Consider the following 24,780-nt stretch of genomic DNA (forward strand, 5'->3'; position numbering starts at 1 on the left):
AAGCCATTTTACGAACTGCTTGTGTCGCCTATCAGTTCGGCTCGATCCCCCAGGCGACCTGTTGAAGCTGGTGCTCGGATCCCAATTTCAAACTATCGATGAATGAAAGCAATAGAATCTCTGACAAAACTATTTTGAGCGACGTTCTTCGAATAGATGGTGGCCAAAGTTGGAAAAACGTTGTTCAATTGGTAGATTGATGACAATGCGTGTGTGCGTCATTCACTAGACGCTGCTATGACTGTAAACGTATGCGGCCGTCGTTGTCGACTGAGGCTATCAGAACAGACGTACTGTGCTGCTCTGTTATTTTGGCTCGAGACCGGATAGTAATAATGATCAAAATAAAGGATGTTGCAATTATCGTGGTAGTATACCGGAGTGAGTATCCGACCGTTAACACTTTATGTATTACCTGTTCGATGAAAAGTTACATAACACGCCCAAGGTGTTGCACTCCTTCGTTTTGTTATGCTCGCTATTCGATATTAAAGCTCACAGCATCCACTTCTGAGTTGTATGTGACATCATGCTACGATATCCAGAAGGAAGCGCGATTTTAAATAACATCGAAAAATCAGAAGCGCGTACGGTTATAGGTTATAGAATAGAGTAATATCAGAGGGACGAAAGACCAGCTAGAGCATTTGTATCCCCGAAATTCTATTTGTCACTGATAATTAAATAATTCAGTTAATAATCTTGTTTATTTCAAAGGAAATTAGCATCGAACGGTGTTGTTATTACTATACATAATAAACAATGTCAATGGTCCTTTTGCGTATTAAAAAATATACCTATTTAACATACTGTACACCTTTATGACTCGGGCGCTGCAGGTAGTTACAACTTAGACGGCTGACGGTAGACAACATTACACTGCAACACATAGATTGCCTTCGAATAGGCTTAATGAAAAAATTAATGATTTTAACGAAAATGATACACGGCAAATAGGAAGGACAGAGAAAAGCAAAGAGAGGATCAGTCAGATTGCAGCGTCATATTTTTTTGAACTTCATTTTTGGAACTCAGTGAAATGTTATTCAGCAAAAGTTCGTGTACGTAAACCCTGATTGATAATTGAGGTCATGTCCTTGCCATCGTATGATTAGCGGAAATAATTAGACAATCAACAACAGCCGTACAGAACCTGTAAGCAATATTCTGTACTCAAATTGTTACGAATCAGAGTCGAACCGAGGTGCTACCCGTCTAAGAATAGGGATTACAGGAAACTGATTTCTGTAGCACAGAACTTTGAGAAATGCGTCTATCTACCTGCGTCTATCTATTATAAAAATAAAGTAAGTAAATAATAAGTAGAGTTAATTGGATTTCCAATGTAAAATTCTTTGAAATGGCTCCAAAGCATCGCGGTAAGTTTATTTATACAGACACAGGGAAAAAGTAGGCCAGCTAATAGAAAGAGTTTCTCATTCTACAACGTTTTTCAACTAACTACAAATTCATAAAGTAATCCCCAATAAAAACAAAGTTGAACTCGTGTACTTTATGTCCTGTTTCGATAAATTTGACAACCAACTATATTGTTTTGTTTAAAGCAACAGACTTCGTATAGATTCCCACTTCATAAGATCATTTCTATACTGGGTTCCACGTATCCGCTTCCCGCACTACTTTTTATGCTCGCGGCAACTATTATTGCGCAGTTATACAAACCCTATATTCTACTCTATGTACTATTCTTTATTAGTAACTATATATAAATAGCAGCATATACAAGATTCGGAACGCCATAGAATTACACTGGAACTTCACTAAATTCAAAACCAGATGCAATTAGTCGAAGGTTCTAAGAGTAAACACCTCTTGCTATTGTATAGCAAGCCATCTGTTGCGCTTAAAAAAATTTGAACGTATCTTCAGTGCTGTTGTGCCATTCGAGAAAACTCTTTATCGTCAGCTTATTTCATTCACCACTAAACCAAACAAAGGAACCTGGTATGAATACTTGAATCAAAGTTCGAACCACTCGTCATCATGTGACAATTTAAGTGCTTAGCGAGGACTGACCAAATCCACCCACAAGAAGCCTGCTGTAAACTGGTCAGACCCATAAGCAACACTGGCAAGAGGGCTCCCATAAGACCAATACCTGAGCAACGTTTACCTACGCTGTTATCGTACTTGTACTTAATATTGCCCAAAATTGATAAGTAACTACAATGCTAAGGTTTGTGTTCTTCGAGGGTTTTCGGGAAATCCAGCACATCGTCCAAATGCTGGATTGTCTCAGCCATCTCTGTAAAAACAAATGTAATAATTATTCTACTTACCATTATTGTTGTTGCAGTATATAATTGAAGCGGGTACTCGGCGCTTCTTATTTAGTTCTTTTTTATTGTTATAAATGGATTAACTTATTTACATATTCAAGTCATACTTTCAACACATATACTAAATGAAGATGCAAAAAATAACCTCAATATAAGTACATATTCTCAAAGAAAGAATACTCAGTATTTATAAATAAAGCTACTAATAATCATATATAGCTTTAAGTAAAGAACGTCAGCCTTAATTTTAGACATCGCGTACGGTAATGTTGAATCGGAGACGTTCTACTTTAAGTCTCCGTTGCTGGTTGTTTTCGTGTCATATAATTATATTGATAAATACATAAATGCACATTATATATTTAACTATTGTGGTCAGAACATCTAACATAACATATGAGGTGCTCCGCTATGAAATCTGAAGTTGACTCTGCAGGAATCTTCAAGAATGGTCCCGTGAAACTCCGTTAAGGCCATTTTAAGAGAAGCACGTCGCACCTGTATAGTGCACATTAACAATGACGAGCTGGTGAACCTGGGTTTCAGAAATATACGAAAGTTATTCTAGGAAACCCATCAAAAGACTCAAGAAAATCTGGGAATCGATAAGAAATCAATTGTTGTATTTTGCGGTTGTTACTGTTATAAGCGGCCACATACAATACAGCAGTAGGCCTACACTAAAAGATGTTCCGAGAACTACGAAGTAGTAGATGATATATGTCTCTGAAATGGAAATAATGCTAGAGACGTGCACGTGTATTTATGTCCGAAGAAGGTTAAGTCACGCAAATGGCACTGTGCTAAAAAGGAGCCGTTTTTGCAATTGGAAGTCACAAATAAACTGAGGTAGTTCGTTCAGCGCATTTGCTAGATTTAGTAAGACTTATCAAAACTAGCCTTGTCAGTTGCAGTGAAGGCCATGCGATGGTATGAATCGGAACTTAAAGCTAGGAACACTGGGAATTTTCAAAGGTTTGGTGCTCAGTTCTCCGAATGGAGTTGGCTACAAAGACCGGCAAGCAGAGTACTTTGATATTTCCGATCACTTTAATAAGAATAAAAAGATCGAAAGTCTTTTAGTTATAACACAGTATCAAAGGAGACTTTCGCAAATACAGCTGCTTAACGGAATTTGTGCTGATGTCGCATTTTTATCTTTGTATTCAAAGGTACTCAATATTCTTGAATATAGTCTAAGATCTAACAAACGTTGCTGTCTATGTAAAGTGAAAGCTAAGTTTTTTAACTCGTTCGAGAAAAAATTATCCGAGTGAGATTCGTATATGCTTTCATGCAATACTAAAATATTCGGATAACTTAATTAGTCAATATTATATTTAGTATAATGTATAATTATGTTTGTAATCTAATGATAATCTTTGTAAAACAAAATTCTTTAGTGTTTTTAAGGCCCATCTAGCATATAACACATCGGCCTAAACGTCAAGGGAGACTATCCACAACTTTTTATTTCAATGCTTTTTAGGACGCATAGTTCAACAGTGTTTCAACAATTAAAGCGGGCCAACAATTGCAACGAATGAATCGCCTTCCCAAATCATTATTATTAATATTGTATTATATATACTTTTTGCACAGTCGACATCGTATGTATATGGTACAACGGTACAGAGATGATAACGGCGGGCCGACCCTAAAAATGAACGAGCCTACTGGTTTTTGTTATACCTGTCTTATCACATAGACAGAATTTCACCTGCAAAGCAACGGTAAAGGCGGCCAGCGAGTTTGGCGATTCGAAGTTAGCTTTGCATCACCAATGTTCGACATCATTGTTCCCATACATCTTCCGGGGTAATAATATCAAACATTTACTACAGAATCAGATCCTTTAAATACAATAAAAAGGTTACCCTGTTTAAGTTCTAAAATAAGAGATGCGCTATTTTAGGGTAAAATAAATACTTGTTTTATTTTCATCAATGCAGACATTGATTCGAACTTATTTGCTAAAAAGCTGCAGTAAACAGGTATATACTGACAATCATTTCAATGAGATGTACGAGAAAGTGCAACCTTGAGCGGATTAAGGCGGCTACTATGTGGTAAGGCGCAGTATAATACGCCTGAAACATGTTCTTGAGACTTGCGTACATATAATTAAGTAATTAACATGTGTAGCTAAATATATGTTTCCCATCATCTTTTGTACTCATAAAGTACTTTATCTTACACATAAAACGTGTATGCATAGGGCCGCAAAGCTTTAATCAGCTACCCGTAACGACGGTAATAGTGAAACGTGACTATTTTTCCTATTTTCGTTATGACGATAAATTAAACTTAATCAAATTTGACAAAAGTTCCTGTAAGAAGATCCCGTTTCGAATTCTGACGCTTCAAAAAAGTCTTACTGATGTCAATAACAGTGAGATAGAAATAACGATAAGACGAACCATAAAACATTTCGATCCGAGGGTAGTTGCTGAATACGACCTCCGAACAAACAGACGATCAATTCTTTTTCTACTAACGATGTTAGGTAGAACAATTCTAAGATTCAGCGGCATTTTTTGCGCAGATATCGAGGCTCATTCATACTTAACGCACTTATTTCATTGAAAATTTTGCTCGAGAATACATTTATTTCTCTTAACGTACCACACGCATTAATGAATTCGCTGTTTGCCATTTGTGATTGTTCTAACGTCAATACCGACCTAGTCATAAATACGTACTACCACCGGAGACTGCAATAACAATATCCTCCACGTTTCGGCTTTTACGTTAAGTATCGCCGTATGCCCGGGTTCAAACTTAGGCCACATCGTGTCCCGAAGATAAGCAGGTAAATACGTTACCTACTAAGCCGTCACAGAGACAGAAACGAATCCTACACGAAGAGTAAGTGACCTCTATGTCTCGAGTTTTACGTCCACTATCGCCGTTAGGCGTTCCATCGGACAGGCAGCTGGCTTCCAGCACGAAACGAAATCAATAGTAAGTGATGTAAGTAACTAAGATAGGAAATCTTCGTGTGTCAAATCCTCGTGGAATTCCACGCGAGAGTGATTCTGTTTTCCTTCCTAATCCCCTAAACGTACCACTGTTTGGAACTGCCTTTTTGTGTATGTATATATATACATATGCATATATATATATATATATATATATATATATACCAAATAGGCGGTTAATTCTTCAGTTGTGGAGTAAGCACACACACGGTCCTTCGGGTATACTACGCAAAACAATACTGCATTATTTAGTCTTCCTAATAAGCGGATTATTGAAAGTTGAGGAACGTGTTTTCCAGCTATTTTCAACAAAGAAAATCAATGATACATCTCGAATCCGAGCACGTACAATCCTAAAATATCAAAATATATAATAGTCCTAATATCTAATAGACAGACACTGAGCAGACAATGGCGATCTAATCTCAACTGATATCGACGTCGAAGGTGTCACGCCTGTAAACATATATTTCCTCTGCGTTAGCACGAGTGTTCGAGCTTGAGTTTTTGTTCATTAGATCTAAACTTTGCTGGACAGAATGCCATCTTTCACCCGTGCTGAATTCAGAGTCATCGAATCGGGACGTCTGTATATATTTCATAATGAATTTGTTCTATCCGTGTTTATTTGCGGACATCAAATATTCGTTTAGAGATGTGTTTCCACTATACACTATGTCACCAACATACTTTTGCCGGTCGGAAGGCGATATGCTAAATTTAAAATGAGGAAACGCAAAGTCTAGATCTAAGCCATTTTGTGCCCAGGCTTGTAAGGTTTTTGGCCATCAGCCATCGCTGCAAGACACGAACATCTTCCTCGGTGCTTATCTAGACTGTGATAAATACCGAGACAATAGTCAGTAAGGTGATTTTAAACGGAATCATTGAACTTACTACGTTTGGCTGCATCTTGCACACTTGTTTGACTGTTAAAGGGGGCGTCAAGTCAGCAACAAATACTGTTGACAATCGACAGGATTATGCCCTAGCGATGGCGTTAATAAGCTGCCCCACCAGCGTAAAGCCAAACTCGACTGATCATTCGTCATAAGCGATCTGTACAGCCAGTTAGAGTCGTGCAGAAGTACGAACAAACGAAATATTCATGTTGTACTCTCGGTATAGTCCTGCATTTGTCTATAGACATGTGCATTTACCGCATGTAGCGTGGCGCGAATTTATTCTTCTACCAAAATATAGACATGGGAAAATCAAGGCAAAATACAACAATCTCGGTCAGAACTCCTTTGAGGACGACTGTCACAAATCTGGGAAGTTGCCATTCGATTAATTAACAATTTGTGTCAGCCTTCTATGCCACACCATTATTATTTCATCACTGACCTCGTTTTGTTAAACGTTTCCGTTTATTATTCAACACTGTCCTCATTAGCAAATGGCTGTCCTGCATCATGTCATACTATCCCGTTGTCCACCGAAAAATGATACTTCGACTGGGCAAGCGTTCTACCCTGCGGCGTTATCCACCTTGTCTTCGCTACATATACTGCAACGGTTTTCGTTAGAAATCAAGCACATATTACACCCTGTTCCGTGAGTGAGTGCCACGACATTTGGAGGAAACGGAAACCGACGGCCGTAATATACCTGATTAGTGTTGTCAACGCGACAAAATTGTTTGGCGTTAGTCATAGCCAAGTGAACAGCGTTTCAACCAACAACGCTGTACCCTACAATTCAGTCCTTTCAGAATTCAACGACAGACACTAGCATAATCCAACAGTTACACGTATTTGCAGCAAAAAAGAACTATCAAAAAATAGCGCTTGCCGGTCACAATAGTTATAATAATAATCATGTGACCAGTAAAGAAAGACTATTACGCACTAAGCATCGGATGCATCATGCACTAAGTGCATAACATTAATCATAGCACAGAGACTGATAAGAACGCCAATGTTCCTAACATTTTGTAACTATGACTAACTCGAGATTCACTACCTTCGATGCTTCTAATGTCAATGCGCTATTTTAGCGGAACGACTGTTTCCGAATACTGGAATTGTTGTTGTTGTTGTTTATGGGAATATATTACGACCATTGGCTTGACTAAAATGCCGTTTCACGTCGGTGCTGTCACATGGGGTCCTCCGTATCGACACCTCGTGTTCTGGACCTCTCCGTTGAGGACATCCCATTGTACGTATTTACATATTCACCTTGTCCGTAACAAGCTGATTTGTCTAGGAGGACAAGTAGAATTTGACCTTTAAGAAGATGAAAAGTCACTATAATCCAAAACCGTTTCCAATCGTTCGTTTATTTTCACTGGGGAGCTTTGGCGATTACCATGTTTATGCATTATATTGCAGCCTTATCTGTAATGGCTTACGATAATAACTGCAATGCTGAAGAGTAAGAAGACCAAACGTTTCAAGTCTCGCGTCCGGCACCGCCATTGTATATTCTATCAGACGGATGGCTCCCAACACGAAACGAAGTGTGTCTACGTTAGGAGGCTTAAGAAAACTATGTTAGAGATGTATGCCGTTATACATTGCCACGGCGGTTAACTGTTACGCGGAAGAGCATATCATAACGCGTTGTAGCATGATCTACTAAGCCTATACCGGTTCAATCCACCCACTCCTGTTCATTCTTATAGTTTAATGAAGAAAAATTCATTAATTATGTAAACTTTTTTATTGTAAACGTATTTGAGGAAAATGAGGTCTTAGAGACCATTCTGATATGTCAAGCCATCATAATCCGAACGCTTCATTCCACCTAGAGGTTAAAGTTAAAGACATTGATTCCATCTTTGATCGATTCCTGTGTAATGTTTGTGCAATTTGTTGACAACATTTGCCCCAAAACCCATAATTTCCACTAGGATAGTGGAGTGGTTCAAAAGATGAAAACCCGGTATCGTAATAGGAAGAACTGATCAATCCAGGATCATGTATTTCAGTCGAAGAAGAATATGTCCTTAAAGCTAATCTTTCTGTCGCCAGCTGTAAAATTCCGTTTACAGTAAGTGATTGGTCACAACACCCTATAGGAGAAACATCTAAAGATAACCAATTTTTGGATGTTCATCTAGGCCTTAACGAAGATTTATTTACCGCAGCCTTTTTTGGCAAAAATTAACATGGTTATCAAAATGCAAAAGATGATGATACTTCTAGTATATCTGATCTTTTCGTCATTCATACGTCACTTTACCCGCTATATTTTTTCAACGAAGTAAACTTTGTTGATTACCATTATCGAAGTTGCCGTTATAATGCCGAGGAGACATCGGTCGGCCTGCTTTGTTAACTGTCATCTCGTGATTATGCCCATGCAGTTCTTTTCAGAAATAATGATTCTCGAGTTGAACATGGCCCATCGAATCGTCAGCGCATTTCACCTTTGCATCCATAATATTGGATCTAAAGCTAATGTTCCACTTAACGTCTGCTCAAGCTTTGGCCTTAGGCTTTAATTTTTGAAGTTCGTCCAGTTAGGACACTAAACACAACACAATATAAACAATAATGAAAATCCCCAACACGTTTGTTCTGTGTGTTGATTTGACGTTAAATATTTTTTCTTCAGTGAACCTTAAATCTGTTTTCTCCATCAGTTTTTCGAATGGTCTCACATACGAGTTGTTTACGGCAATGTACCTCATCATATGCTCACCAAAACTCCAAAGTTTCTTCCTTCTGGAGCGCGTCGTCTCGCTGAGACGTGCATTGCCCTCACTTGGCAAAGTATGCATCGCTTGGTGAATACTTGTTTTGAAAAATACTTACTCCTTCATGGGACAATCGGGTCTGGTCACCTGAAACAGAAATATTAGCATCATTATTATAACATGCCCTCGTGCAAATGACAGCTTATAGAGTCTTTTAATGCGTTGTACAATAAAGCTCTATTCTTTTAGGGCACTTACCCAACTACGTACTATAAGCCGTTGCACGTCAGTGATAATGCTAAATGGCCTTTCACATCTGCTATGCCTAATACCTAACGCGTACATGTTGCATTGGCTTAGCCTTAGGCCGGGTCGTTTGCCGTAATGCCAGAACCCAGTATAACGAAAATTCCGACTAGGTAGGTGTGCCCATATTTCGATACCGTAAATTATCTACTTAGACATGAAACAGGAGGCAAGCTACTATAATGACGACTTAATTACGGAAGGATGAACTAATAGCCAACGGAAAAGTAACTATTATTAAATAAATGTACGGCTGCTTTGGTCAGTTGATTCAACAATAAAAAGTAGTAGTGAACAAATACCTGTAATATTCTATTCGAACGCTTTTCGTTTCCTAGAGTCAACATCATAGCGGTTTAATGCGGTCCACATCGTATAACTGGAGGATATATATATGCATGGACTACGATATTTAGTTAAGGACACGTGTGGGTAATTGTCATGTGTTGATTCATATTATTAATTGACTAGATATCTGTATTACGGCTGGCCTTGGAACATAGGCCTCCGTTTAGTAGCCCTGCCTCACCGAACGCGCCATCGTGTTTCATGTGCCTATGTTCACCCTTTGTAAATTCTGTCAGTTTTTCCACTAATCTTGATTTCTGTTACAATCAGTGAACAAATGGCTCTCTTCTAAGCTATTAAACACAGCCGCTAACACGAACATTAATGGGAAGTGTTTTTTATATCTATATTTTTTTTCAACTGTTAATAGGACAGTTTCTGAATTAACGAATTCAACGATTGTTAATGAGCATCTTCATTGTGAGAGTACTGCGACCAAGTAGACCGAATTGAATCTTACCCACGGGTTATTATTATTTTGCAATATCCCTCATTGGTCTGAAAAAATCGTGGGCACCAGCTCCGACAGAAGATCCGAGCCTTTATTCCACGCCTAGTCACGTCCATATTTTGACTGGCCGGTTAAGAATTTAGTAACAAACCAGCAGAAATCATCTAATTGCCTGTTCAATAATAATAATACTATATAACATCAACGTGCACAGTTATATATAAATATATATGTGCTTGTTTGTATCATACAGCCTTACTTGATGGAAAATTAGTAGCAATACTTTTCGGATTAAAAAAAATTAAACTGGTCATCACGGATTCGAAGCCATCCGATGGTCGTCCTTGTGTTCTTGAGAAACGGCACTTTCTGGAAATAACTACATTTTTTTGAAGTCTTTGTAATGGTTTCGTGAATTCATATCGACGTGTTAAATATCACAAACTGGCTTGTAAATCTAAACCTAATGCAACGTCCGCGCCGTTAGAGAGCAGTGTTCCACCACGTTTTTCCGGACATTTTTTCCGCAATATATAGCAGCGCGTAAAAAAGTTGTCCAATTCATTCAGTCCATGCACAACTTCGCCCTTTCAGATAAATTTCCGGACTGAACTTCTGGGCAGTAACTGCTCTTGATATGCAAGCAGAAAGGGAAATGTTTCCTGCCTGACGTGTGCAGTTTTCGCCTTAGCTCAGAACTATGAACTCAGGACTGACTACAGTGTTAACGTGCGTAACGACAGTAATAACGACGCCTTTCCGTGTGTGTCCTAGAGCCAGCCTTCCCTGGCTTCCTTAATCGGTGGGTGTTCATTGACGTTCGACGCTAACACGTTACAAAAGGCGTATCGTTTAGAGAACGGTGCGCCGTATCTTGCTGACAGTAACAGTGTCACAGGCCTACTGCCGAATCAGGCTCATCGAGCCGTTCTAGGTAGTATGGTGGGCTTCACTGGTGGAGTGAGTAGATGAGCTAGCATTGCTGTGTAAAAGTCATCTAAACCCTTCAGTGCCGCGTTAGGAACAGGACGCATTTGTGGACGTTAGTGGATACGTATATGAACACATTCGCTGCTCAAACAGGCAAAACGCGAATATCTACTCGTTACATTTGAATAGATCCGTCTCAATGGCTGGCGCCTAACTGTCTTTTAATTAAATATCGATGGAATGCATGGCTACATAGACTGCTTAGGTTAAGTGAGATTTCTATCCTCAACAGTCATCGTCTGCACGCCTCTCTTTGAAGGAAGAGGAGGTCGTCGGTGAGATGGTAAGCCATGAACCGTCTTAATTTTTAGCCGTCTGGTGGAACCACCAACTATGCGCCGAGCAGTCACAAGTGTTCGGTGGCACAAATCTTGTATGTCTATTGTCAGCGGAGTATACGAGGTGGTTTAGTCAGCCCAGTTTGTTCCTACGTGTCAATGTTTGATGCTGGACATGCAAACAGCAGGCAGACAGCTATCCTACATAGAAACAACGCGCAATAACACACAACCACTCATACAAACAACAGCAGTAGCAGCGGTATCGGTAACAAAGCTTGTAGCTACGAGAGCAGAAACACTAACGGTGTCGCCAGAGATGCTGTTGGAATAGCTAATAGAAAGAAGGAAGTTTCATTGTCAGATACGTGCAGCTAGGCGGTCGAGGCAAGCCACTGCGAATCGACACTTTTCGACCTGGCTGGGTTTTTCCTGGCCGGCAGGGTCGAAGTCGATTTGCGGCGTACCGTTATAGACACGGACGATACGGCGTAACACGTCTCTCTCCCTGAACATCGCGGCGGGTATTGGCCCGCGGTTTAGTTTTATGAGTTGCTTTCGTTGCGAGTTTTAATCGCAGTAGTAATACTAATGGTGCTTCATGTAAGAGAGTGCATAGCTACATATATATATTCCATAAGTTAACATATTTGTGGGTTCCTTATAATACAACAACCATGTTGGCCGCTTCGGAGCGTTCATATGGATGGTGCTGCGGACCGGCTGGCGCCGTTCTCTTGTCGATCATCACTGAGTCTGATACCCCAACCGACAAGCGCAGGGTCTCTTCAATACGGCCACTTGCGTTGCTGTTACTGCTTCGGCAGCAACGACGGGCCATTCTCTCGGCTGGTTCTTCACAGCGTCGCCGCGGGTCATCAGGGCATAGTGTAACGCGTACGTTCTGCACACTAATTTAGTGCCACCGTTGCTGCTACAGTTCCAGTAACAATGCTTTTGCTGTTACCCATTGCAACAGTCAGCTGGCAGCCAGCTCAACTGTAGTCAACAGCAGCGGTAGTACAAGGCGGCGGCGGCGGCGGCGGCGGCGACGACGACCAGTCGTAGCACTCGGTGTTATTAATTCAAGACACGGCATACGGGCGCTGTGCGGGTGTCCGAGCGGCTGTGTGTACAGAGCGCATGGGTGACTATGAAGCGTACTTTTGGTTATTTTGAATGTATCATATAATACCAAAGTCATTGATAGGAAAACAGACACATTATACGCACGAGTATGCTGTAATATATTGTAAGATTCAGACAATACAATAGAATGAAAAGACAAGCAACGCCCCAAGGCGAGCGTATTCAGTAAGCAGCTGAAAGGAGACGTTTGTACCCAAGGAACTGTAGATTCTGCATAAACGTTATATGAAATAAAAGAGTTATACCACTCAGTTATTAACAATGAGGTGTAGTTATTATTACGATAGGCTCTGTACGAGAGCGCCAGAAGATTGTCTACTCATTGTGAACTGCGCCGTTTCCGCTACAGCTTTAGAAGTAGGTAGGCGATTTACCTGCAAGCGTTTGTGCAAAACATGAGATTCTAGATAGTTGAACAGAAATCGTTTTTAATTGTCTGCGATAACAATTATCATGTTTTAACTTCGTAACTCTCAAAACCCTATTGCTATTTCTGTCAAAAGTCCGGCCGCGTCGTATTAATCGGCACACCATTATGGCAATAGAGATTATTCTTCGTCGATGACATGGTCAACCCAAGGACTAGTGAGTGAGCTTCTAGTTTTTATACGAGCGCATCTCTTGTCACATTCACGTGATCAAGGTGACGCCACTGTAATGAGCAAAAGACCAGGCCGTAGCAGCGGACGATGCGAGATAGGCCCCAGAGGATCGCTCAGTCACCACTGCCAACGATAACAAAGCGACTCTCAATACAACTCTCCTTTTCTCTTTCAGCGCACTACAGCGTTTGAAGCCTTTCCAAATAAAAAAAATTCGGTAACATCCCATCGGCAATGAACATCAACAAGCATTGTCTGATCGTTTAAAGGGCTATGTAGCACTTTGCCTACAATAGCCTTACACCGCAGTGCGCACACCTGACTGCCATATTAACAATTTAAATTATAAGATGACAATCTGCATACTATGATTCTATATTCTGATTTCAGCACCATTGTGAGTTGTTTTTGACTAGTTTTGCAGGATTTCCGCAAGTGATATGCTCTCAAAACTTCTTAACTGATCCATACCTAAAAGAGCAGCAAAGGAAAACAGACCTAACCTTGATTGTAGATGTATACCTATGTGAAACCAATTAATCTTAATCTACTTGATCATACCTTCTTTTGCATCTATTTGTTCATTTTTCCCTGACATTTTTTGCGTGATGTTTTGACCCCAGCCTTACATTTGTTACCGTTACGGCTTTTACCGGAAAAGAGTTCTACAGAAGGTCAAGCTAGTCTGACTCATAATTCTTACAAGTAAAGAGATCCACACTGTTCTGTATAAACATTTTTGTTTCATAATACGACTTCTATAACAAAAATACATCGACGGCGGTGCATTTATTATTTCAGAGAAAGCGAGAGTCGTTGTTACTTCAAAAGTGACTTCAATGCTTTTTGCCTATGATGTGTACGTAGTGAACGCGCGATAGATTATTTACTTACATACTTGTAAATAAACACATCCCCATCCTAACCCTGAAATTGTGGCTTAGCGACTGGCAAAAAAAGCGTCTAGGCTAGCTAAGCCTAGATACGGACAAACAGGCGCCATGCCGGGAACGAAGAGAGTAAGAAATCTCTGACCTAGCGATCGTGCTCTTTCTAGACTTCTCAATCGTATATGTCTACTTACATAGTCAGCGAAAAGTAGAATTGAATCTCCTTGAACAGTAGGCCCCATCGCCACCGTCACCACGAATAAGCATGAGGATAAGGCTTACTACACTGGTTTACTGCTAGCTGACGTATACAGATACTATATAGAAGATAAAACAAAAACATACAGGTACGGATAGACGTGCACAGACGCACAAAACCGCGTTCTTAGAGAAGCTAAAACTTGAACGAAGCAAGCAACAAACCAGCGTTTTTGGTGCTACCCTAACCACCTGGCTAATTTACTAGCGAGATGCCTTGGAAAATGTAGCTTGAATCTATGCATAGCACCTATAAATGTAGATGCCGTTTGAGTTCGCATATTAGTGGTTGTGTTTGCAGCAGAGCACATAGGAAAAAGATAGGCTCGAGTTTTATAAACGAACCGAGAAATCGGCAGATAGACCACAATTCTCGAAACGATTGACTACCGTTTATTCCGAAGCAACGCTACAGATGCCAGTGATGTCATTTTTCATATATTCTACAGAATTCGTATGTGTGTTTGTTAACTGCGCATTAGTTAATAACAGGAGAAATAAATCAGGGAAAAATTCTATGTTAAGTACGGAGAATTAGTATCTCTGGCTTAAAAATTAGTAACACGCGACAATGCAAGTTGAATGTGAATCAGCAAAATCGAATTGTTAATCCTAGTATTATTATTATCGGGAATACAACGTCTGGTCCTACTCCGTAGTAGGATTTCAAACGGTATATCTCAACGCTGCTGAAGTTACCATACTGTTATACTTGCACAAAGTCTGGCACAAAGCGGTGAAGTAATTCACAAACACAGCAAATTTTTCAGGATAGTTATCCGTAGCCAGCTTACACTATTTAGTTTCCTGACCACTTCTCAGGAAGGGTAAGTGGGCAAAAATACAAGCGTCTGTTTCTGTATTACGGTTAAAATCGAGGTATTATGAAAAAATAAAGCAAAACATTTCGATTTGGAAACTTCAACTCGTAACAAAACGGGAATACCGAAAATCGATTTTTCTGCATCCTTACGTCAAGTTCAAGTATGGGCAGTAAGATTCAAAAGAATCACTTAAAACGGCAAGAAAAAATATATACTTAGGCCTAATATATGTACCTATATAGGAAGTTGGATTTGTGCTTATGAATGCTGAATCAATTAGAAGAAGAAGGACATGGGACCTAGCAGTATATATGTCTATTAAATAATCCCTACATATGCTACGACAGAAAAAAATAGCGATGAATGAAGTTCGCCCCTTTGTTTCGTTGGTAGCTATATCAGCTGCTGTAATATCATGCTGCAAAAAATCGACGCAAAATGGCTTGAAAAACGTGCGTGCACTTTAAATGGTGATTAGGCCAAACTAGAACACTCAAAACTCGAAAAAACGTTGCTGATGAAGAATCGTCATGACGCTACAAAAAATAGGACCAACTATGTTTATCTGAAAGCTATACATACGAAACACGGACTTGCCTTGAACAACAATGTATCTGTCTGAAACGTCCGTGTTTCACGCACTTCAGTTTCTTGAATATAGGAAATACAACCACTTGACCCGAAAACAAAAACCCCGTGCTTCTTATTGGACTAAGAATAAGCTAACACATTGATGAACGTTAAGTTAATCGCAAAGTTTTTGGACATTATCTCCAAGCACATAGATCCTCTTAAATCTTTAGGTGCGTTGTTCTCCTACTGACAGAATCAGCTCGTGTTCGAGTTACCACAATTCTGGCATAATTTAAAATTAATAAATTAACCTTAAGGCTACGCTGGCCTATTTTTGTCTTGAAAATACTGGCGTTACTTTACGGCCAGAAGCAGGCCATTGTTGTTCGCGACAAATTAGGTGTAGCGAAACTTCTGGGGGTAATAAATTTTGCTGTTTCAATGCTGAGAAAGCTGAGACTATAGGATGAAACAAGAATGCACTAAGGTAAGGCGATCCCAATGAAAAGCATCCATCAGTGTTTCAACAGAAAAGGGGGGGATGTTATTTTGCAGCGGTTTTGTATGACAATGTTCCACAAAGCCGGCGTTTACGTTTCTGCTGTTTTTTCCAAGATTTTCACATAGTTAGTGTTAGCGCATGTTAGCGGTCCCAATAAGACGTCAGTGTGATTTTCTTTGATAGCGAAACTCTTTATCTGTAAACATCTGGTGCAATTTGACAATCATACCTGAGGAAAATATTACAAAGCTGTCTGCAATCCATTCCTATTCGTCACTATCTAATCGAAATGATTCTACACTAAGAATAGTTATTACAGTAAAAACTAACTAAGACAATGACTGTGCGCATTATATATGTGCCATATGATAGATAGATAAATATTTTATTTACATAACCGCACTTTAAATCATCATCACCATTATAGATCATGAAGTACATTGTGTCAACGTTGGCCGAGGGCGCCGCTAGTATTCACAGGGAATACCTTAGCAAGGGGTATTTAGCTTGAAGACTCGACGACTGTTGGCGCGGTTTCCTCGTTCCATGAAGTTGCTCTCTCTGCGACGAAATTGCGCCAGCACAACTGACTGGCAGCCTCTTGACCCGTGAGGTGCGGATCCAGCAGCTCGTTCGACTTACCCCAGCCTTCTCCTCGGTCTTTCACTTACGCTGCATATATACATGAGCTCACTGGAGAGTTATGTCAAGTAGATGCTCACCCAAGTTTAATATTTCAGCTAGTTCCCGTTGGGCGGCTAGCAGACGTACTGCAATGAGCAATCTTCAGACAGATCTCGAACGAACAACCTCGAAAGCCTGACGACTTGGAATTGAGACACTTCATCTATCTTCATCTGACTAGCACTCGAAGAAAGGAGCTATTTGTCGTTGCAAACGACAGCTACAACTTCCCATAATATTCACCTTCAAGTTGTCATTACCACCATAACTATCGAATCTTACTTGATTTACGTGCTTTTATGTCTGTCCGGCACCAAACACCATGCCTCAAAACCTTAAGGTGCACACTTACCATCCAAAACCATGGCAATGTTGGCAAGTAATCATCATCTGGTTAGCGAGCTATTACGGCCTTCACCATGTCAAGCTAACATACCACGTACTCTGTCTTAGCGGCTTTCGTCACTGCATCCATGCCACTGATTAAATCAGGCTATAAGGCAACAATCATATTCGGCCAGCTGGCTCTCCTAGCTTCTCTTTCCTTGCTGCACTTATGATAATCCCTCTTCTCAATTCCAAGAAGCAGAAACATGTATCAGCAGAAATTATAGTATATATAAGTATAACTTAATAATGCATTGATGTCATTAGATAACATCAGATTATTACTTTTTTGTATATATATATATATATATATATCCACTAGCAGTGCACTTAGATAGCATCTATTTCTTTAGTTCAATGCTTGCGGTGGACACAATAGGCTCCGGGGTGGTGGGTTCGTCAGTCTGACTATCGTCAGCGAATTTCATTTTTTCCATAGGGTCGGTGTTCGACGAATCTGCTGCAGCGGAATCCACAGGGGAAGTCAATGAAACCGGCGTTCCGTTTACGGTGACAGATACCCCGTCACACGTTGCGCTGCTATCGTTGGTGATAGTGGACGGTGTTTGCGACTCCTTGGTGCACGAAGAGACGCATTGCCTTCCAATTAACCCAACTTCTTTTTTCGGCGAAGGGGAGCGCTTGTCCTTTTTGATGGGAGAAGCCTGCCGCTTTTTCATAGGAGACTTATCTCGTCTTGGCGGGGAGGCCTCTTTAGGAGAGCTAGCAGTTACGGTAATGTCACAGGAAGGCGCCTTGTCAACAGGAGCGTGAACAGCGGGCTCTTCTTTCTGTGCTTTAAGCGCTGGCGCCCGCTTCTGCTGATTTTTTTTCTGGGCTGCCTCCGCATTGGTCTGAACGGTTTTCTCCAACTTGTCAATGACACGTTGCACTTCTTTGATTGCGGACTTTCTATTGAGCAGAGTGTGGAAACAATACGAACAATGTTAATCAATGAGAAGACGTCACAGTAACGATCTTTAAAAAAAAAACACCAAATCTAAATTTATTGCGTGGATACAGTGAGATCGTTATTGCTTTCTTAAAGGAACGGAAGTATAATCTGTTTTTCAACTTCCCCAGTTCATAGGAACCTAGTTTAAACGCATTGCGATGATATGGGAACTCACCAATGATAAAGTTGTAACGTACTCAAATGCTAGCACACTTAATAGAAGCTGTGGGTAGTTAAAACAGCGTAGGCCCCTTCTGTAAAACCGTATAGACAGCTGATTCAGCCACCCGTCATGCTCCGCAAATGGAACACGTTTCAGATTAAAATATAGATATATTGAATTGATAATGCTGCGATTAAATTACCCTGTATTTTCTTAGTCTTTGTTAACATGCTAAATAAATACGTAAGATTGCTAGATTTGTATGAAATTAAATTCTTTTAGTGGACTTTCACTTAAGAGGTTTGTTCCTCAATAACAAGCAAATGACATAATTAGACTCACAAGAGGGGACGGCGACCTATTTTTGAACCACGAAGCCATGTTCTGTCACTCTAAATAAGAATACAGTAAGCGCCTGTCAGGCTTAGTAGGGTGGTGGGTCTCGTATCGTTTTTCGAATCTTTCGTCTCCTTTCTTCAAGTGACTAGCAACATTTTTGCAGATAAGCTGTCTCAACGGAGATTCATAATCCAAAACTTTGCCGAAAGCATTATTAGAGAAGGCTTTACCTATCTAGAGGCAAAACAACTACTCGAAGAGAAACCCACGCAGAATGACATAATACGTTACTATGAGCCCTATTTCAAAAGCAGTTTTGCAACCGAGCCGCTGAAACCAAGCTTTATGAACTTTCTACTATTGACAGTAGCTTTCGATCGCCGATCAAAAAGCACGCTGTTGTAAACACGCGTATCCCTTAAACCCTTACCCCGTAAACATCGAGCGCTGATCAACCGGGCGAGAATTCGTTCAATCCGCGACCATTATAATGTGTCATCAATATGATATTCGAATAATTATAGTAAAACTGTAGTAGTTAGACTTTACAGATGTAATTTGCAGACTTACCTATTTCTGTCATACCCACCTATGAGCCCTCAAGGTCTCGTTTCCATCTGTGATGACGTCGTCAAGGCTAAGCATAAGACGCGTGAGCATCTCGTCGAGGAAACGGTATTCCTTTGCCTTTTGGTCAGTACCCTTGAACGCGTTAACTTTACCGTTGAGATCGGCGAGATCCAACAAGACTTTGTCAATGCGTTCCTGTGGCGAGACGGGTGCTTTCTGAACCGGCTGTTGCGGCGGTGCCGGCTCGGGATTTGATGGCGGTGGAGATGCTGCATGCTACGTAAATCAAACAATCATAGGGACCACGATGCTATTACAAATGCCACCAAAGCGAACCGGCGTACACAACGTTCCTATTATGCCAGAAAACATACGACACTTCTACGGTATGACCGATCGGACTGCTTGGCAATCGATCAACGAAAGAAAATGAGCAGCTTCAGCTTAGCCGAAGCTGAGTCGTCTGCAAAAAGCTGGCGGTAGCCGAGTCATCAGATATACAAATCATCAAAGCTCTCAAGGACACGGATCTATCGTTTGGAAGCATAGCATAACAGCCATTACAGACAAAAGCTGGCTCTTGTATCTCTCGTAAGCAGGTAGGAGTTTTCACCAATAAATTCGAAAAAAGAAACATACCAATAATATCAACGTGAACGTTTAGGAGAACGTTTGTATTAGGTTAGCTAGTAGACGCTAACTGTAAGATTTAATCATGGTGGTAATCATTTGGGCTGCAGTGCGAGATATAAAAACTAATACTGAGACTGGGCTATACAGAGACAGCAGAGCTAGTATTAATAGTTGCTAGTGCTAATAGTGGAAAGAAGCACTAGCTGTATACGTACCGGATCACCAGGTTGTTCCGCAACACGCGGTCCCCTAAACATCCCTTGTATCCATCGTAAAGGCGCTTCGTTGCTTTTGGTGCGAGGGAATGTCCCAGTATTACTCTGCGCCTCTGATCCTCGTTCCGGCGATTTTTGCTGCCCGAAGCGGTCATCGCCAATCACCGGGCTTGAGTCGGAGCGTTCCACATGCACGGGGATTGGTATGCCACCTCCTGCCTTTCCTGGAGTCATATAGCCAGCGAAGGTTCTCCCGCGAGGCGGCATTGTTGAAAAACGATGAGGACTATCCTCGCCCAGGCTTGATCTATATGAATATGTATGCTGTTGCTGAGGCTGCTGCTTCTCGGAAACGACTTCCTCCTGTCCATGTTGGGCATCTGTCTGGGTTTTACCCACTGGGGATTGTTGTTGCCGGTGATGGAATTCTTGATGCTGCGCTCCTGAAGATTCCGGGCGTGCCTGATTATTTTTTCTGACTTCACCTTCTACATGGATGGGGATATATACTTCGCCAGAGCCAGTCGTACCCGTTGAGCTACTGGTGGCACCCTTTGCGCGTGATAAATCATCCGAAGCCGGACCGGACTTGTAATGGGATACCTTAATTGGTACCTCTCTCGATACGCCACGAGGATGGCTAAAAAATGATTGGCCAGACGAAAGACTGAATGGATCGTTATTGAAGTCGTGACCAAATCCCGGCTGGAAGCAAAAGTAGAAAAACATAGCATTATCAACGATACTCATGAATAGGTTCGGAGTCAGCAGAACGGGTAACAAAACTCGTGAAGGGGGTTAGCGTTTCTTCTTCGTTTTACAAAAGTGACTAACTCAAGGCCGACTAACCAGAAGCCAAAACGCAAACTAGTGACTCGCATAGATGGGGTGGAACGAACGTTCTTGACGGTGGCACGTTCGCTGCAGCGTAGCTCTGCGCCCCGGAGATGCTTTCGCTATATAACAAAGCCGCGTAGTGCTCAGTAAAGTCGTGCAAAACGAAGAATCGTAAAAAAAAACTGCACTAGTCCTTTATGCTAACGCATATATGTCCTGTCGTTTCTGCCAGTTTTGTCAACAGTTGTGTTCATAGTTCGGGAAACACCCGTTCCCGTCGATTATCAACTTAGTGAAAGGTGAGATCGCAAACTTATAAGAGGCAGCAAGCGCAATCATGACACTGGGGTCAGGGATTAACAAGTAGTTTCCTTAAACTTCCTGGCATATATATATATAAACATCGGTAGCGTTTGATGTTAAAATTTTAAAGGCTATATACATTGTCAGCTAATATTAACTGGAATTCGATAATTCTTAAGGTTCCTCGGTATGACGATGATTGTGCTGGGCCTGCGTAGCGACGAAAATGATCAGGCCAAATCAAAGACAAAAAACATATCGAACCATTCACGGCTGCTGATTCTATATAATCAGCAGTCGTCAACGGTTTAAAAACAGTAACATACATTTACGCAGGGCTTTATATCGGTCGTTTACGAAATTGACATGATCACTTTGGAAAACGCGACGGTAGCCGTACGCTGCAGCGGTATATGCGGCAGCAATGGCTGGCGCTGCTGCTACTAGCGATGTTGTTGATGATGCAATATTAATGCGGTACGTGAAACACATTGGTCAAAATGATCCCTAGCGTAAACAGTAACATCGCACTGCCCAAGGCAAGAGCGGCCTAAGCGTGGGAAGTTCCCCAGAAGATCACACAAACACACACCCACACGCACACAAACATCGGGCACTACGTAATCACACAGATTCGAACAGCGACCCGCCGATCTAGCAATAGACACACAGGCAAGGGGACACACCGACAAAAAATAAGCGTACTCCACTCTAAGCACTCTACTACGCAGATAACACTGACGGAGGTCACACACAGCACAGGCAATAATGGTGGCGTGCCGTTAGCGCTATGCACTCTCAGAGGTGCCTACTGTTGCTATATATATATATATATTTGGGTATGCAAGTCGCCAGTGACCGACTGCTGCTTGTATCGGCACACCGAGACTAACCGATCACGAACTTCCGACTCGTTTACGAACATTCATTTTGTCGATGACAGTGATGCTACTGCCGTTGTTACAGTCATAATCGTCACCGTCGTGGCCCTACGCTGCTGACACTGATAAAACTATCCCCAAAGGCCCACGGCAGCAATAACAGATGAAGGAGGCGGGAGAATTGTTAAGGCTGCACAGTAAAACCAAAAAAGACAACCACCAAGTACCCGCCAAATATTACTCTTATCAAAAAAGGCTGTTGGAACTCATTGTCTGCGCATAGAAACGCAACGACCTTCACGGCCTCCGTAATCGGGAGTGCTTCACGCAATTAAAAGCTCGACCTTACACGAAGTTCGCGCAGTGCGCCCCCTATACTAGTACATTCGATTAGGTTACCTTTACAATTCAACATATCGTTGTACCGGACTGGAAAGACCAGCAAAAGCTTGCATATTATCACCTTAAGAAAATGGAGAACGCGTTAAATAGCGCGCCGTGTCACGCATTTAAAGCGAAGAGCAATAATTGCTATTAGTAACAAACTAAATATAATAAAACCACACCTATGGGTACTCGTACAAATACAGTCGCCATATAACTGCAGTTTTCAGTTACCCACGTGCCTGTTGAATGAAAGGCGCCCATTGTAATTAGATGTTTTCGTTGATTTGTTACAACCTTATCGGTGTACTTCACTCTATATAGAGGCTTCTTCATATATACAGACCTCTTTGTCGGCATAATGCAACGAGGGCTATATAGCCACTCCTGCTGCATTCAAGTCGCCGTTGACGTATACGTTTTTAAAACATCATGCATTATATTCGGTTCTTTCCACCATCGGCAGTTTAAAGCAATATGTGGTTGTTCCCTAGTTATCGACCGAGCCGAAACCTTACTGTTTATTTTTTGCGGCTTTCAATTGTACAGCCTGAGCAAACATGTGATTCTCTTCTGAAAACCAATATAGCCGTCTGGGGTGGTAATTTTTCTGTAAAAAGTAAGTTATGCTTGATCTTGCGTTGATGCTTAAGCATTGTGTGGCCGCGCTGCCGATTGAGTAGGAAACGCGGCGGCATCACACACTCCCAGAAGATTCATTATGCGGTTTCGGTAGCACAAGTCGATGCTCGGATGTAAAAGGAAAACCGCTACAAGGAGAGAATGAGAGGGAGGTGAGAGAGTGAGTGAGTAAGAAAGAGCATGTGTGAGAGAGAGAACTCAGAACGCTGGCGGAACATAAGCATTGCTTATTTGCTTGATGAAAAATGACAACTGATGATGCCGATGATCAATGGAATCGCAGCAAGAATTTTCGATCAACTACTATGAATATATCCACGAGACACACCACACGCACAAACACCACATATTTATGGTCAGTGTAATACACTATGTAAATCAATACATCGCAATTTGCTGCGCAATCACTTATTTGAGGTAATCCTTAACTTATGGATAGCAATACGGGATGACGTATTTTTCATCGGACTGCGCCCTGTTGCAACGAAGATCCAAAAAACACTGCGCAATACGTAATACATATATATAGTAATAATACAGATTCGGCAATTTACGTACAACGTGAAACCTGGGCAGGTCGGCCGCATCCCACCGTCCCGGCGGTGCTCCCGCACTGAACATATCGTTCACTTCCGACGACTCGTCAAAATGGTCACGAAATGAACTAGAAGCGTGCTCAAAGCCAAAGTCTGGCGAAAACTGAAACGGTCTTCGGTTGAAGTTCATTTTTGTTGCTAGCTGCAAACCCAGCCTGTGCACGTACAGCTTCACACAGTGCTCCCACCATCAGCTGGCGCAACCCGTCAATTTGACGGGTTATTCGATCAGATGGCGACTCTTCCAGACGAATCTTGCTCATTTTAGTGTCTTGCGGTTTCAACAGTGTCAAGAATGACACCGCATAAATAGCTACTTTTGTAACTTATCACTCATATGGCTTCTTGCTTAGTTGATCAAAGGATTGGTTAGAGATAAAATTAAAGTCTATCATAAGAAAAATGCCTGTACTTTCCGCTAGGTCAGCCAGGCCCTTTCTCTCAACCCGCCAACCTTCTCGACTGTACTATGACGTCACAGCGCGCGAGTGGTGGCGCTCAAGTGGCTCCCCCTGGCGATTGCTAGAACTGGCCCTGCGAATCTGGAATCTGGTCGAACAGTTCGTACGCAAGTCGCGTAACAATGCAGACAAACACGGCATCTCTGTTCAAATAAATGAAGTCTTAATTTGTTCCAATCTGTCATCAATATAAACATCCACTATCAAAGCTGAAGTTTTATAAGGATTTGACCGTCCTCAGAAAAACCGTGCAGTATGAACAGCTCCCGATTTGTTCTTTCGGCATGATGGACATTGCCTAGCCTTGTCTTTAGTTCGATTAGATTAGGGTTCCTCCCAGCTCGACACCACAACCAAATTATGTATAATGGCGCAACTACAACAAAACCAATGGCATGACAAATAAAGGTGTTCGCTTTTTTTGATGTTTCTGCGGGGCATGGGTGCCTGGGTAATAAGATGTTGGTAAATATCGGAGATCTACACTTCGATGTAATTTTAGCTCTCGGGACTTTTACAAATCTTTATAAGTTTTATTGCATAGGCATATATATTTGAGAAGGAGTATTCGACTAGTCTGCATGCTATAGTCGAATAATAAGCTTAGTACCTCAGGTGGTTAGGTTGGCGTC

At 41.3% G+C, this 24,780-nt stretch overlaps 1 protein-coding gene and 1 long non-coding RNA gene across 3 annotated transcripts; both read right to left on the reverse strand.

Annotated features, from left to right (window-relative positions):
- Positions 1 to 1,310: 1,310 nt before the first annotated feature.
- LOC111270858 (uncharacterized) lies at positions 1,311 to 11,600 on the reverse strand. Of its 2 annotated transcripts, none has more exons than XR_015315100.1 (3): positions 10,292 to 11,600; positions 6,629 to 9,074; positions 1,311 to 2,266 (listed from the first exon to the last, which is right to left on the reverse strand). It is a non-coding gene; the product is annotated as an uncharacterized LOC111270858 (long non-coding RNA). The 2 variants fall into 2 exon arrangements; XR_002686510.1 differs by lacking the exon at positions 1,311 to 2,266 and adding an exon at positions 2,457 to 2,835.
- A 4,848-nt stretch (positions 11,601 to 16,448) lies between these two features.
- stv (BAG domain-containing protein starvin) lies at positions 16,449 to 24,007 on the reverse strand. Its single transcript, XM_022851303.2, has 4 exons — positions 23,650 to 24,007; positions 20,045 to 20,749; positions 19,216 to 19,472; positions 16,449 to 18,081 (listed from the first exon to the last, which is right to left on the reverse strand). The coding sequence occupies exons 1-4, from the start codon at positions 23,815 to 23,817 to the stop codon at positions 17,511 to 17,513; spliced, it is 1,701 nt and encodes a 566-aa protein (XP_022707038.1). The 5' UTR covers positions 23,818 to 24,007; the 3' UTR covers positions 16,449 to 17,510.
- Positions 24,008 to 24,780: the final 773 nt, after the last annotated feature.

This window comes from Varroa jacobsoni, unplaced genomic scaffold (assembly GCF_002532875.2).
Source record: "Varroa jacobsoni isolate VJ856 unplaced genomic scaffold, vjacob_1.0 contig00148, whole genome shotgun sequence".
NCBI classification, from domain to species: Eukaryota; Metazoa; Arthropoda; class Arachnida; order Mesostigmata; family Varroidae; genus Varroa; species Varroa jacobsoni.